This window comes from Procambarus clarkii, chromosome 27 (assembly GCF_040958095.1).
Source record: "Procambarus clarkii isolate CNS0578487 chromosome 27, FALCON_Pclarkii_2.0, whole genome shotgun sequence".
Lineage (NCBI taxonomy): Eukaryota > Metazoa > Arthropoda > Malacostraca > Decapoda > Cambaridae > Procambarus > Procambarus clarkii.
This window is the reverse complement of record NC_091176.1, coordinates 585,001-601,685: the sequence shown is the minus strand read 5'-3', so window position 1 is coordinate 601,685 and position 16,685 is coordinate 585,001. Positions and strand designations below refer to the sequence as shown.

The 16,685-nt window shown below is 38.5% G+C and overlaps 1 protein-coding gene across 1 annotated transcript in view; it reads left to right on the top strand.

Annotated features, from left to right (window-relative positions):
* LOC123762706 (uncharacterized) overlaps positions 1–16,685 on the top strand; it is a 29,850-nt gene that overhangs the window by 5,565 nt on the left and 7,600 nt on the right. Inside the window, exons 2-3 of the mRNA XM_045749407.2 lie at positions 3,839–3,979; positions 9,230–9,293. Coding sequence (XP_045605363.1) covers positions 3,890–3,979; positions 9,230–9,293 — 154 coding nt within the window. The 5' untranslated portion in view covers positions 3,839–3,889. The remainder of the gene's footprint in view (positions 1–3,838; positions 3,980–9,229; positions 9,294–16,685) is intronic.

The following is a 16,685-nucleotide window of genomic DNA, read 5'->3' as shown; positions in this document are numbered from 1 at the left end:
GTACCAAGTATGTTAAGAGCATCTTGAATTTTGTTCCCAGAAGTGCCTTGTATAAGAATGTCATCAGCATATATGATCGTCGTGACCCCTGGAGGATACATCTCTGATGCTAATCTGTTCATTAATACATTGAATAAGGTGGGACTTAATACTCCCCCTTGTGGGGTACCTAACTGAAACCTCCGTTCCTCAGACATGTATCCCTGGTAATACACCTGACCTTTTCTGCCTTGCAGGTAATCCCTTATCCAGTGTAGCAATCTCCCTGTTATTCCCAGATTGGCTAATTCGTATAAGATTACTTCCCCATTGGCTTTATCAAACGCTCCTTGTAGATCAACAAAAACTCTACAATTGTCATCTACATTAGACAAACACTTTAAGAGACAATCCGCAGTACTTTTGCCTTTGATAAAACCAAAGAGATTATTGGACATGTTATCACCTACAAGGTAGAGTAGCCTATTTAACAAAATCCTTTCCATCATTTTACAAAAGCAGGATATTAAGGAGACAGGTCTGTAGCCTCCGTTTGACTTAGGGATAGGAATGATGACAGCCTCTTTCCATTTTCTTGGTAACTTTCCCTCTCTATAACTCATATTAAACAAATCAAGTAAGGGATTAGGTTTCATACCGGCTAAATAATTAAGTATGTCATACGTTACTCCATCTTTTCCCGGAGCAGTGGAGCTGCCACTTTTTATAGCATCCAGTAGCTCATCGTGGGTTATCTCAGTGCATGCTATAGATCTTGTATTTAAGGCACATAAAGTTACTCCATTTCTAATATTTTCCCATGACTCAATGGTGACTCTCGTGTCTGCAGGTAAGGACTCCATACCAGCAGCACTTGCCCATTTATCTACTAACTCATTAGCAACTTTCCCTGGATCTGAGTGAGCAATGAATTTAGTCTTACAACCCCTGACTTTATTTACTGCTCTCCATATGTCTTTAAGGTTCTTAGTATTACCAATGGCCTGAGCAAAGTCTTGCCAGTATCTGTCCCGCGCCTCCTTCCTCACCTGACTGCATTCCCTAGCCACTTCCAACATTGTATTTTTCTCTTCATCCCTCCTTCCATTTTTTAACCATGCTTTATGCGCACCCCGTAGCATTCTCTCCCATCCCTTGACTTGCTGATCATTGGAATATTTAAATTTCTTAGGTCCGTGCGTCTTGCTTCCCCTGCCCCCGTTATTTTCCCCCTCTGTACTAATTTCTCTATGTTCACGACCATGTCCTCGTAAAAACTATCAACGCAGAGCGGCGTGTAATGTTGATACCAATCTCCCATATTTTGAATAAAATAATTTTTCATATCTTTCTTAATATTTAGCCTTTTCCTTTGAAAGTGGACTTGTTTTTTCCCCAGTGGTAATTCAACGTTCAAGGCAAAGTGGTCACTAAGTAGTTCCCGAACAACCCGAGCCTCCCCCATAATCCCCTGAGAGTTTAAAACGCAGGCATAGTCAAGCCGTCCTCCCTTGATGTGAGTTGGTTCATTGTTTCCCAATAGACAGGTATCTGGATGATCTTGTAGAAACTGTAACCACTTGACCCCATTAGCATTAATACTACCCACTGTCCCAAGGCTTGTGTGCCGAGCATTAAGGTCCCCAATGACCAGTGAAGGATTAGTATAAATGCAGTCAGGTAAATAGTTAGCGTCGAAGCAGTTCCTGGATACATACAAATTAACTACAATAAATTCCCCTTCCCTTAATGATAATTTAACACAAACACTCTCTATACCTTGCGTTTTTGATGGCGGTTCTACTAACTCTGCTGGTATGGAGTTCTTAACATAAATCGACGTGCCTCTGATGTTATTTGCAGCGAAGAGGTGAAACCCTTTATAGCCATTTAATTTCAATAATCCTTCATTCCTATCCCCTGTCTCCTGGAGAGCTACAACATCAATATCATTTCCCATCACATAACAATGAACATCTGTAACCCTGTTTCTCAAACCATTAACATTCCATGACAACACTTTCAGTCTAGGGTGATCCATTATTAATCAATTCATTGCCTAAGTCATCCCCAATAAGTTCACTAAATGATAGCCATACCTTGTATAACATCTCCCACCTCCTCCCAAGTTCACCAGTAAAAGCGACATTGCGATTCTCAAGAGATTTTTTCAGCCCTGAGATGTCCATTATTGGCCCAAATGATTCCTTCATTTTATGTGTAATTATAGGGTTCTTCCTTTCACTACGACTACCATCATTCACACACACTTCACTTTCCTTCATTTCATCACTCAATATTTCATCTTTGTCCTCAACCACTATATCCTGATTATCCTTCACCGTTTTGTGATTTTCCTTGACCTCCTGAACGTTTAATTTAGCCTCGATGGACTCGATTCTCTGCCCCAGATTTTGGAGGAACTCACCAACTTTTTTAAGTTCAGCCCACACTTCCTTGACCATATTATTATGACCCTCTCTCTGAGCCACAGTAGCCACTTCACTCACCGTTACACTGTCACTGCCGGAGTCCTGAGTGTTGGCGTGGCTGCTTGTTGCTGGAGCCTGCCTAAGTAAAGGTGACTCCTTTACCCACGCATTCGTCCGGTTCACTGACACTGTTTGGGGCAGACTGTTTTGCTGTGCTCCCGGTGTCTGGGTAAGAGCTCTTGCTTGCTCTGTAACATTCACCGGCCGGAGAACAGCCATACTCGGCCTCTTGCTACACACAGCCGAGCTCGCATTGTGAACACCTCCACAGTTGCAGCATCTGGGAACTATTTTCTCACCCAGATTCAGTCTGTTTCTACACACAGTAGAGAGGTGAGACTTTCCGCAGAAACGACATCGTGGATCATTTTGACATCTCCAGGATTTATGCCCCCATCTGCAGCATTTCAGGCATATTATGGGCTCTTCCACATACTTTGCTACATGCCTGTAGCCAGCCCCGGTGATGAACACTTTTTCGGGTACGTCACCTCTCACTAGAGCCACCACCTGACTCCTAGCTTCACCTTTAATAAGGTGACGCTTGGCCCACACAAATCGTTGGTCGTCGAGTATAAACTCGGGGTCCAGAATCTGAGGGTATTTATAGATAATTACCTTCGTCAGCTTCTCGTTCCCCTCCGGTATTTCCATAAGAATTCCATCGTATCCTTGCTGGGTAAGATACTCCACTGCCTCCATAGAACCTACCGTTAAGTAAGGTCTGTTTACACCTTCCTTCAGCAGGGGCTCGAACTTGCGGTGTTCTCTTCCGAGTTTGACGGTCCACAGCAGCTTCTGATGATAGGCCAGCGTGCATGAGGCAGGGAAGAGAAGCCTCCATCTCCGCTGATCCTCACCTTCCTGACATCGTTCCGTCCGTTTGTCTGCATCAGTCTCGGCGTCGTTCTTCATTCTTTTATCGTTTCCGTTAAGTGTATTACTGTCCACACTACGCCTTGCCTCCTGTCTTCTTCGTTTCTTCTTATTCCTTGTCAGAACTTCTTGAAACACGCCCTCCTCGTCTGACTGGCTGCTTTCAGAGTCCATGTTAATAACGCCGTGAGAAGTAGCCATGTCTTCTGGTGGGTACCTGATTGTTAAACGATTTGGCGGATCGTATTCCGGGGAAAATTAGGATTAAGGACCTGCCCGAAACGCTAAGCTTGCTAGTGGAGGAATGTAAGAACCTATTCTTACCAGAAACTATTCTTTGATATTAATTTTAATTTATCTCTGTTCGGTGTTGTAATGTTAAAGAATTGTTTTTATTTAATAAATTAATGTGTACAGCTTGATTTGTAGCATCACTTCATGTATGTTTCCGTTATTATTTCACATTATTGTTACATGATAACAATTTTAAGTTACAGCTAGAAGACTGCGGCATCAGCAGAGGTACTGAAGACGAGTAACAAATGAGGGCGTGGTGGTGTGTGGTGATGGTGGTGGTTGTGGTAGCCTCTCCCAACCTCACATGGTCCTTCACCCTCGATGGCTACTTCAAGGTAATAATAATAATAATAATAATAATGAGAAAATCCACTAGGGCTTGCGAACCTTCAACCATTGCATTGTTGAGTCGCGTACACTCTACCACTGGAGCAACGCTTTTTTACTGTAATCACTGGAAATCATGAAACCCCTACTGAAGCCAGTCCAAGTTTTAACCCCACCTATACCTAGTGGATTTTCTCACTGATTTCTATATGGAAATTGCTTGCCAAAAGTGATCAAATTTGTGGGGAGAAAACGTCTGAACAAATGAAGAAATATATGTTTAGAAAACGTCTGACTAACGAGTTGCGCCTAAGCTGCGCGCGCAGCGAGCGGGCGTACTTAAGCAGTACACCAGGGAAGGTCACGACCTCTACTCGACCTCATCTGCGGCCCGCTCCTCAACCAAAACGACGCACCTCCGCCAACCTGTTACACGTGGTCTGTGACGCCAAGTACCTTAGAGGTCCAATTGCTCATTCAGGATTCCAGACCTCTGCTTAAACGACGATTAAGCCGGCCCGCACAGACCTCTGATCGACGCCCGCCACACAAGGTAAAAGTTTTTACTAGGTTGACGTGATCCGCTTATACCCCCCTTCCCCCCCGTTTAGGCCCCGGTCCCAGTGTGCTTACGTACGTGTGCCCAGCGTAATGTGTACTTGCCCATGCTCATGCACCTTGCGTGCATGCCCCTAGTTGCCTTACCCCCACTCCACACCGTTCCAGCCTCTGCATCTAGGGCGGTGGTTGGATCCGACAGGTCGATCGGCCTGCGTTTGGTTGAGCGGGCCGTGTGTCGGTCGGGTAGCTCTGAAAACACCATGGCTTCACAGGGCGCTGGTTTATCCAGACGTTTTCGTCTGCCCGGTGTAGCCCGGAAGAAACTGCGGCTTTACAAGCCACTGGTGTCTGTCCATCCTTAGCATACTTCTCGAAGGTTATCCTTTTATCTTTGCCTGCCTTATGTTTATCCTAGATTCTGCCAAACAATGTTAACATTTACTTGCTTATGTACTTTATCTAACCTTCGGCTTGACAATAATTGTCATTGATCCACAGCTTAGCGTTAGTTACAGCCTGCCTTACCCGCGTTGTCATACTGTTGAATGTTAATCGACTTTCATTTATCTACTAATGCATTTTTTTTCTTAGATTTAAGGGGGCCTAAAATTCAAATATGCCAAAAATGAAAACTGGTTCGATTTCAAACTTTTTTGACGTGTTGTATATGAAAAGGGTTTCATCTGGTCAAAGTTTCAGCATCGTAGCATAAATAGGAAGGGAGAAAAAAATATTAAATTGTCAAAATTTTTCAAAAATGGTCAAAAACGATTATCAAACATATGCCAACTGAAATCATGTCCGACGCTCAGCTATCACAGTAGCATATTTAAAAAAAATATAATTAGTTTTATTACAAAAAAATTAAGTAAAAATTTGTTTTCTTAAATTTTATTTTATATTTCTTTATCGGACGATTTGCATGAAACTTGCACACCTGACTGCACGTAAGCCTATCTGTAAGGGTGCCAATTTTAGAGGAAATTGGTTGATGTCAACCTCGGTCACAGACGGCAGCACCTTAGACTTTATTATTTTCTTATTTATTTTAAAGTAACATAATTCTTATAACTCAATTTTTTTATTCAATTTACATGAAACTTACACCTTATATATAGTGTCTCTAAAATCTGGCACAAGATTTGCTTCCTAAGTTCATTTATTGATTTTATAATAGCAATAAACATGATGTATATGCATAATTTTTTGGGGGAACTTTGACTATTTGCATTAGGAAACTAAAGACGTTTTGGAAAATCCCTTCCTACAGATCCTTTATTATATGCTAATGTGACAGAAAAGTGTCGTAGAATGATTATATCTGAAAGGTGTGGTTGTTTATAAACACTTGAAAATGTGTAATATTCGATACAAAATTTTTTGATCTCCCTTTCTATTTAGGCTGCAGTACTGAAACTTGGAACAATTGCAGCCCTTTTCATATACAACTAGTCAAAAAAATATTGGTTGACATTGAACAACTTTTAAAAAAATTAACTAACCCCCCTTAACAAGTTCTCTTCGGCTTGCTTGATTGCCTGGTTCGTCCTCCTACCTTTACAAAAAGCCATCTTAGGATAATTGCTTACCGCAGTTAATAGCGTTTCATCTAGGAACTTCATTTATGTAATTTAATGCAGGCGTCATTGGTGACATTTACGCTTCGCTTTCCGGTACTGTTATTTTAAGGATGCCCTTTCACTTATTACCTTAATATTTACCGCTAATGGTGAGCATAATAGCTCGCCCTTATGTATTAGACAGCTGACATCCGCTGTGCTTGTTTTGCTAATTTATTAATCAGGCTTTATCCATTATCGACACTTATCCACAGCTTCACATACATAAATTTTGTTTCGGCCTAATTCGCCAGCAGTGGCCTTTAGTGTGGGTCTGCCCACTCAACTGCAGTATTGCCCATATTTATTATTGGTTAACCGCATTAACATTACTCGGCATGTGTTGCCTTCTCCACCTGCAGTAGTCATGTTCGGCTGATTTGCAAGAGCGTTTAATTTAGCCCGCGGGGTTTCTCTACCTTATCTACAGTATAGTCATCCCGAATCTTATTCACCTCTGAATAAGATTATGGACCTCTGGACACGTTATTTCTTAGTGTATCGATGCTTTTAATGCTCTTTCTGGAACTTTATTAGATGCACTTTATCAAATTTATCCGCTTATATGTTGCATTTACGACACTTTAGTTTCCAGTTTGTTGCAAGACTGTTATCCTTGTAATATCACCTCATTTTGCCGACGCTGCAGTACTACTCCCAGCATGCAACGTTTTCTAGTCACCCCAATGTCTTAAAATTGGTCCTTGGTTCTAAGTCCAAATTGGTCCTAAAATTAGATGACTAAATAAAAATATAAATAAATAAGTTAATGCCTTGTTGAATATATAAATTATTACGGTGGTGAACGCTGGCAATGATTGACTGACTGACGGACGGCGGACAGTCAGTCCGGTTGTCAGGTGTTGCCTAGGGACAGGTAGCCTGAGGCGTCTTAGGTAGCCTCGGGGTAACGTAATGGGTTACGTGTTGAAAATCATATTGAGATGTCTCGGATGCATTATGTAAAACTGATCTCGTTTAATGTAAAGGAACTAACATTACGGTGTCTAAAATATAAATAGCTGTATGGAAATACGAAAGATAGGGGTAAGGTTGAAATGGGTAGAGCGGGGGTAGGGGTAGGGGCAGGGGCGGGTAAGATATTACGATGGGGTAGACTCGTCAGCACCGCTCCTGTGCCAGGTATGTCCACTACGGGCTCATCGGGACCGTGCTACTTGGAACTTGTTCAGAGTAGCTGAATCTATAACAACTGCGGCGTCTGGCAGGGGTCGGAACAGGTGACGCGGGGGTGCGAGGTAAGGTGGCGCGGGTTGGGGGGGGGAGTGCGAGGGGCTGGTCAGTTATTAACTTATTCTGCTGTATGGTGTCTATTAATCTTGTTTAAATTATTAATCAAGCTGTCAATGTAATCAATCGGAGCTTTAATATACCAATGTGCTTTAATATACTTGCTAATCTCTCTCGTCTCATTTTTTTCTTGCAATGTACCTGTTATTTTACTAATTCTGCTAGAAGTTACCTACTTAAAATTATCTGTTAGATTAAGGACTTGCCCGAAACGCTGCGCATACTAGTGACTTTACAAGATTGTTAATACTATGCTATGTATTCTCTCAAACCCAATGTACCTTCTTGTATATAAATAAATAAATAAATAAATTAACGACATCTGATGTAGCTGGCTAATGCTACAGTTTTAGTTATATAGAAATGTACTTGATTGTAGGTAAAATTTCTACTTAAAAGTATAGTCTAAAACGTGACGTTTATTCTTAAAGACAGGAGCGGACTTTGCCTTGAATTTTCCTCATAAGATTTCCTTAACAAGCTTCTATGAACATATTCTCCGAAAATGGTCTTTGAAAATTTTCGATCATAAACTTGTAAATAAACTCTAGGATTTCACGAACTGAAATATTTTCATAATAACTGAACTCTGAAAAATTTTGAATTTTCCCCATAAGAATTCTTAATAAACTTCAATGATCTCTGAAATTTTTTCTCATCTGAATTTGAAACAAAAATTGTCCGTAGAATTTACCTGAACCCCCGACATTCCAGCGTGTTGATGGTAATAATAATAATAATAATTACTAATCTTCAAATTCATCTGAAAAGTAAATTCTTGCCTAAAGACGCTTTTTAGAATTTACTTGATAGCCAAAGATTATGTTCAACATTGCCTTTATTCACTGCAAGCTGGGCAAGAACAATAATTACTTTACGATGTTCCTACAACCCGGCCTTGAGAGGGGGATCCACAACAATTTGACTGACTCCCGGGCATACGCATTTCTACATGTCTGGCTTCAGAGATAAGCACTTACAATTTGATTTCCGCACATTTGATGGTGCTACATAGCTTTCCCGGTCTGCTTTCTTTTGATAATTACTTACAATATGATTGTTTTACAAATTTTATGTACATTTTATATTTTGTTAAAACGATAACTATTAACAGAACCCTGCTTGCACAGCAACTATTGTGTGTAACAATGCAATATTACAGATTACGAGTAAACTATTTTTATAAATACTTAACATAATTTTCAACAGTAGATATTACATAATATTCGATTAGTTACTTGAGTTTAGGCTACATAGCAGCAACTTCAGATAAGCAGACGAGGAGTCACAATAACGTGGCTGAAATATGTTGACCAAACCACACACTAGAAAGTGAAGGGACGACGACGTTTCGGTCCGTCCTGGACCATTCGATTTTTTCGATTTTAAGTCGATTGTTGAGAATGGTCCAGGACGGACCGAAACGTCGTCGTCCCTTCACTTTCTAGTGTGGTTTGGTCAAACTTCCGATAACTTATCGTAAGCAATAAAATTGTAATTTCATGCAATATAATTTTAGATCTCTAAATGGTTGCATCTTCACACAGTATAAAATGTGTGGCCCAGTCTTTGTCTATACACTTTATATTTTAGTTTTCAAATTCATGATTTATCTCTGAATCTTTTTAAGATTCTATTTGATAGCCTATTAAAAGTGCTTCTATGAACTTTATATAATGTATAAGATAGGTCACAATCGCAAAGCTAAAAATTAAATTTTTCAAAAGTAAAAATTTTGCAAAGTACTAAAACTGTCTTTGTTTACAGATGCTGGAGTTGGTGACCAAAACTCGAGACATGTGGAGAAAAATTTTGCTTGGCAACGATATAGGTAAGATTGATGTGAGAAGGAAGCGGGGTTCTGAAAACTGTTTCAAAGAATAGCCCCAAGCTACAGCTACTCAACTAATTTGACTTTTGTGTCCTAATAGTAATTTTTAAAAATATTTGACTTGATAATTTATGATGCAACCAATACCTATCCCATCCCAGCAAACACAGAACGTTTGTGGACGTTTTTAAATGGTTCCACAAAGGTAATACTGTAACTTTTGACATAAATACGTATATCTGACATTCTTAAAACCAAAGGATATAACTAAAAACATATATTCTTATGACACAGTTTTTTAAGATTTATGTAAAAATTTAAAAATAATAGTAAATGCTATGGTATTATAATGTTTTCATGCTTTATATTTAAGAATAAATAATTTTCAGTCAACATTTAGTTTTTTTTGTTTACTTTCTGTAAAGCTATCCAATTTACGTTCTTATAACATAAATATAACATTTATATGACGTCAGTATAACGTTATTTACACGACATCATTACGTTATTATGATGTTATATTAACGTATAATTCCTGTGTGAAAACCAGAATATATATTGAACTTTATGTTTTAAACATTGTAAAGTTATCATAAAACTTGGATTAGACGGTAAGCATGCTTTACTTATGAAAATATACAAACAAATCAACAAAAACATTTTAACATAAAAAACATAAACATAACATAAATTAATTGCATGCATGGGAGTTAACTGGAACTCTGTAATATTGCATACATGAACCTTAAGGTACAAACCCAGTGTATTTACTCATACAGTTCTTTCCTAAATCTAAATTTTTCCAATTTTTACACTTTGTTTCGAGTTCTGTCTTGTGTTGCTACTTTTAATACCCCATTAATGTCCCCTTTGTTATGTCCATTCATCCCATTGTGCACCTCTACCATATATCACTCCTAATTCTTTGCTTTTCTAGAGAATGTAATATAAGCTTTGACAATCTTTCTTCATATGACAGGTTAACAGGTAGAACAAAGATTACCATTTATATATGGATAACCATTATAAGTCGGTTTGAATGAGTGAATTGCTGCTTGAAGATAGGTATATACACGTGTGGTACTATCAGATTGCATCGTGGTGAGCCTAAAACCCTTCAGATCCAAGCAAAGGGTAAAATGCCAGCAGATACAATTGCGAACACATTGATACCAAAATGAAAGACATATGACGAGAATTGAGGTAACCAAAGTGAAAAGTGTGTTCACATTACATTGCACTAGAGTGCTCCCAGGTTACTTTCTCTCACTTTCTCTGTTTTGTGTGGATGGTCCGCCGTGCTTTCATCACGTCAGCGGGTGGAGCACGCTGCTGTTTTTGACATTTCATGCATAAATTCCGGTTGGAAATTCTATTGCGAACACATTGATACCAAAATGAAAGACCTAGGATGACAATTGAGGTGACCAGAATGAAAAGAGTGTATACATTTTATCGCTCTTGTGCGCTCCCTGGTAACACGCTCTCGCTTTCTCTGTTTGTTGCGGATGGTAAGCCGGGCTTTTGGAGTTTATATGCCTTTAGTCCTGTAGAGAATTCTATTGCGAACACATTGATGCTAAATTGAAAAACCTAGGATGAGAATTGAGGTAACAAAGTTGAAAAGGGTATACACTTTTCAGTATTATCACGCTCAGCTTTCTTTTTCTGGTACCCTTGGCCTACATTCATCTTGTCGGCGGGTGGAGCGCGCTGCTGTCTTTGACATTATATGCACATAGTTCTGTTGGGAATTCTATTGCGAACGCATTGATACCAAAATGAAAGACATAGGACGAGAATTAAGGTGACAAAGTTGTAAAGAGTATACACTTTTCAGTATTTCCGCACACTACCAGGGAATGTCCAAAAAAAAATGGAGAGAGTGGAGGGGTAACTTGCTCAAAACGCGAAATTGTTTGGGGAGATTAACTTTCGTTCAATACTATTATGCAAGAGGAGCGACACATCTATGGTTCATCCAATAAAATCAGCAGACTTCTAGATGTTACTACTGCTCGGCTTAGACTCGGTTACAAGTATTTCTGGGAATTCTCATTATCTGCCGATGTAGACCTGACCAAATGTTAACTGTCAACAAAATTATTCGCACACCCTCCGTCACTATGTGATAGTGAATTCAGAGACAATTTTATAACCAATGTACCAACGATGTGTCAATATTTCATTCAAAATTATCTGGTACCAGAAATTTTAGCCAAATATCCCCAGTTTGCTAACTGTAAGTAGTAACAAAGTGATTGTAACCTATCCACCGCTGCCCACTGGATGGGGGGCGGTGTGCAGGACAAACATATCAATTGTGACACTAGCTCTCCACATATGTCAGTTGCTTAATTTAGAAACTGTACTTGTGATCGATCTCGAACCCATTGTTGATGTGACGACTTATACTGAATTTTGTAACTAGCTCATCAAGATTGTAACTTGCTTAGCTAAATGAATTGTGGGGTTCAGTCCCTGAGCCCATTATGTGCCTCTGCAACCCTTTCCACTACCGCCCACAAGATGGGTATGGGATGCATAATAAATGAACTAAACTAACTTTAAGGCATCCTGAAAGAAAGCTTGGAGGGTTTGAAAAATTGCAGAACGAAGCCGTGAGGATAATCCTTGGGTGCCCTCGTACCACAAAGATACTTAATATGAGAAAGGAACTTAATATTCCGAGCGTTGTTTATCGTGTTACTGAAAATAACTGTCAAATTGGTATAAAAATGCTTAGGCTAGCTCATCCTAACCCTTGCACAGAAGCCCTCCAGAATTTCTTTATTGAATGTTGAAAACAACCCTCAAGTTGACTATTTCCGTAACAGCATGCACTCCTGTATGCTAATCCCCACAATCACCAAGCCCACCCGAGTCACTCAAACATCTGCCACTACCCTGGATCACCTTTGGACTAATATAACAGCTCCCCTTACATCTGGGGTAATTTATGACAGAACAACTGACCACTATCCTACTTTCCTCATAGCAAACATTGACACATCACCACCAGAAACCAAAAAACTTTCATTCAGGCTACATAGTGAATCAGCTTTAGGCAATCTCTCTAATGCACTTCACAATATTAACTGGGAATCTGAATTTAATAATTCACAGGATATAAACTCATCAACTAACCTCTTTCTCTACAAAACTCTAAGCCTCTACAACACTCACTGTCCCCTCCTTACCAAACAAGTAACTGATAAAAGAAAAAATAACCCGTGGCTCACAAGTGGCATAATTAAATCAATCAACAAAAAACATGAATACGAAAAGAAATTTAGGAGTGGCCTAATTCCAATGGAAGTAGTTAAAAGGTACTCGTCAGTGCTTACCAGTATCATAAGAAAAGCAAAACTTTCATATTATGAGACTAGATTCAAAGAAGCAAAAGGCAACATGAAAAGCACATGGAATACCATCTCTAACATCCTGGGAACTAAACAACACTCCCACAACCAGATAACACTCTCTAAGGATGGCCTTACACTGTCATCTGACTTAGAAATGGCGAATGAATTTAATAGCTTCTTTTCATCGATTGGTGCTAACCTTGCAAGTAAAATCCCACAGACTCAGACACATATCAACACATATCTCTCAGGCAGCTATCCAAACTCTCTTCTCCTCTCACCAGTCAGCCCGTCAGATGTTGTGTCCATCATACATTCACTAAAAACCAAAGCTGGGAACATCAGTGAAATCCCATCCATTGTATACAAGAGCGCCTCCCATATGCCCTTGCACCACCTATAGCTCTGCTGTTCAACAAATCCCTTGAGTGTCATACATTCCCTGATATCCTTAAAAACGCAAGAGTAACGCCAGTTCATAAAGGAGCTAGTGGATTATGTTGCATCTCTGCTTGCCTTGATGACTGAAAGAAAGCTTAAAGGGCTTGAAAACTTGCAGAACGAAGCCTTGAAGATAATCCTTGGATGTCCCTAGTACCACAAAGATACTTAACATGAGGAAGGAACTTAATATTAACTTAATAATAGAATATGAGTGCATATTCTACTGCATTACTATTTGTAATGATCCTCATATTGTGCTTCAGTAATCCAATGTATAACCCTGAGATGTTTTCCTAATTGTACTTAGGATTCCTTGTTCATTATTGTGTATTGTTCTGATCTGCTTTTGTGTCAAATTCTTGCATCGTACCTGTAAACAATTTTTTGACAATTTTACTGTAATTATCCTACTTAAAATCATCTGTACTTGTAAAGTAAAGCTGTAATGTACCTGTTAAACACTTTTTATCAATTTTACATTTAATTATTTCTCTAAAACTCTGTTTAAGAATTTGCTCAAAGATTAGTTTAAGGACTTGCCCGAAACTCTATATATGCAAGCTAGTGGTTTTACAAGATTATAATTCTAACTTAAGCTCTATGTTGTGTCTTAACCCCCCAATGTACGTTCTTGTATATATATAAATAAATAAAATAAATAAATAACGAGGGATCGAGGCATTAATGCGCAGTACGTGCTTCCCTCATCTGTGACGTCACAGCGCCATCTGACGACAGCATAAACACAGGCGGCCATTTTATGTTCCACCAAGATTAAAAAAAAAAAATAATTTTGCCCCGAGGGGCGAGTTTATTGGGCAGCGCCCAATGTGTTCGCAATAGAATGTTCTACAAGAACATGTATAAAATAAGTGACACAGAGATTATTGATGTGTGTATTTGTGTGGGTGATTATAAATATGCATGTGTATGTATATATGTATACGTATATATATATATATGTACATGTATGTATGAGAGTGTGTACATGTATATATAACATTAATAATTTTGTAACTAGCGTCAAAAATTGTTATTTGCTTAGCTAAACAAACTAGAGAGTTCAGTTCCTGAACCCATTATGTGCCTCTGTAATCCTTTACACCACCGCCCACGGGATGGGTATGGGGTGCATAATAAAGAAAGATATTGAAATAATAAGGGTATGAAATGTATCAACATAAAACATTAATGTTAATGGCCATCAGGTAAAATCAGGTTATTATTTGTAAAGAATTTAAATGAGTTAAACTAAATACGAACTTAATATGTTTTGCTAACGCAAAAATATATTCCCGAGGTATTGTAATTGCAAATAAATATTTAATACAATTATTTGTATCATTTTTTTTATTTTAGATTTCCGTATTGCTTGATAATATATAATAGCGTTTAGATAATGCTAGCGCTGGACATTCTTTAGGCTCGTTGCATGTTGTGGTAGTCGCCGCCATTTTAAAACCGTGTCGAGAGGGACGGCTGCTGGCTTATCCACAAAATCCTGCTGCATCTTCAATAGTTAAGGTAACTGTTTTCTTTTATTTGCTCTTAGACATGTGTAGTATATATATAAGCTTGTGGTGGTAGGCTGGATGGTGTGTTGATGGCCCTGGAGGCGTGTTGATGGCCCTGGCTGGATGGTGTGTTGATGGTGGTGTTGTGTTGATGGCCCTGGAGGTGTGTTGATGGTGGTGTTGTGTTGATGGCCCTGGAGGCGTGTTGATGGTGGTGTTGTGTTGATGGCCCTGGAGGTGTGTTGATGGTGGTGTTGTGTTGATGGCCCTGGAGGTGTGTTGATGGTGGTGTTGTGTTGATGGCCCTGGAGGTGTGTTGATGGTGGTGTTGTGTTGATGGCCCTGGAGGTGTGTTGATGGTGGTGTTGTGTTGATGGCCCTGGAGGTGTGTTGATGGTGGTGTTGTGTTGATGGCCCTGGAGGTGTGTTGATGGTGGTGTTGTGTTGATGGCCCTGGAGGTGTGTTGATGGTGGTGTTGTGTTGATGGCCCTGGAGGTGTGTTGATGGTGGTGTTGTGTTGATGGCCCTGGAGGTGTGTTGATGGTGGTGTTGTGTTGATGGCCCTGGAGGTGTGTTGATGGTGGTGTTGTGTTGATGGCCCTGGAGGCGTGTTGATGGCCCTGGAGGTGTGTTGGTGGCCCTAGCTGGAGGTGTGTTGATGGCCCTATATATTATATTAGGAATATCAGAGGTCCCAGGACAATTATTGTGCATGTGTAGTATGTATATTTATGTAGTATATTTGGCATATTTAATGGCATTTAGTTAAGGCCACTTAGTGGCATGTCTCTGCACCGTTTCCAGTTTGTTGATATGCTTTCTAAGATATGGGCACCATACAACTGCTGCATACTCCAACTTTGGTGTAACAAAAATTGTGAACAATTTCAAAATTTTCAAAATTTCAATTTCAAAATTTCAAAAAATGCATTTTTATATCATTAGTATTGAATAATAATAATGCAAATAATTGACTTATAAATGATGTACAATTAATTGGTAGGTGATATTATATTATTAATATTTTTTCATTCTTGCAAAGCCTTAACAAAGCCATTAACATGTTAATATAAACTTGATCACCTTCCACTTATTTTCTCATGTGCTACCTACATGTACAAAACCTTATTCCTAAATGCATATTTTGTTCTGAAGCTTGTCCTTTATATGTTGTGTATCACCATCTCTGGAGAGTTTTATCTGATTGATGTATAAATTACTTTTAATTTTACAGAATATTATTGTTATACTGAATTTATTATTATATAAATAACTTAATTTTACAGAATCATCTATCAACGCACATCCACAAGTTGAGGAGGAGGATGTGACCTTCCAGATTTCTCAAGTACTGAAACATAGACCAAACAGGCCTGGTGGATCTAGGTACAAGGTAAAATAATTTAAATTTTTTTTTTTTTTTTCCTAATTGTCCGATATATATATATATATATATATATATATATATATATATATATATATATATATATATATATATATATATATATATATATATATATATATATATATATGTCGTACCTAGTAGCCAGAACGCACTTCTCAGCCTACTATGCAAGGCCAAATTTGCCTAATAAGCCAAGTTTTCCTGAATTAATATATTTTCTATAATTTTTTTCTTATGAAATGATAAAGCTACCCATTTCATTATGTATGAGGTTAATGTTTTTTTATTGGAGTTAAAATTAACGTAGATATATGACCGAACCTAACCAACCCTACCTAACCTAACCTAACCTATCTTTATAGGTTAGGTTAGGTTAGGTAGTAGAGAAAGTTAGGTTAGGTTAGGTAGGTTAGGTAGTCGAAAAACAATTAATTCATGAAAACTTGGCTTATTAGGCAAATCGGGCCTTGCATAGTAGGCTGAGAAGCGAGTTCTGGCTACTAGGTACGACATATATATATATATATATATATATATATATATATATATATATATATATATATATATATATATATATATATATATATATAATATATATATATATATATATATAATATATATATATATATATATATATATAGTGTGTGTGTGTGTGTGTCGTAC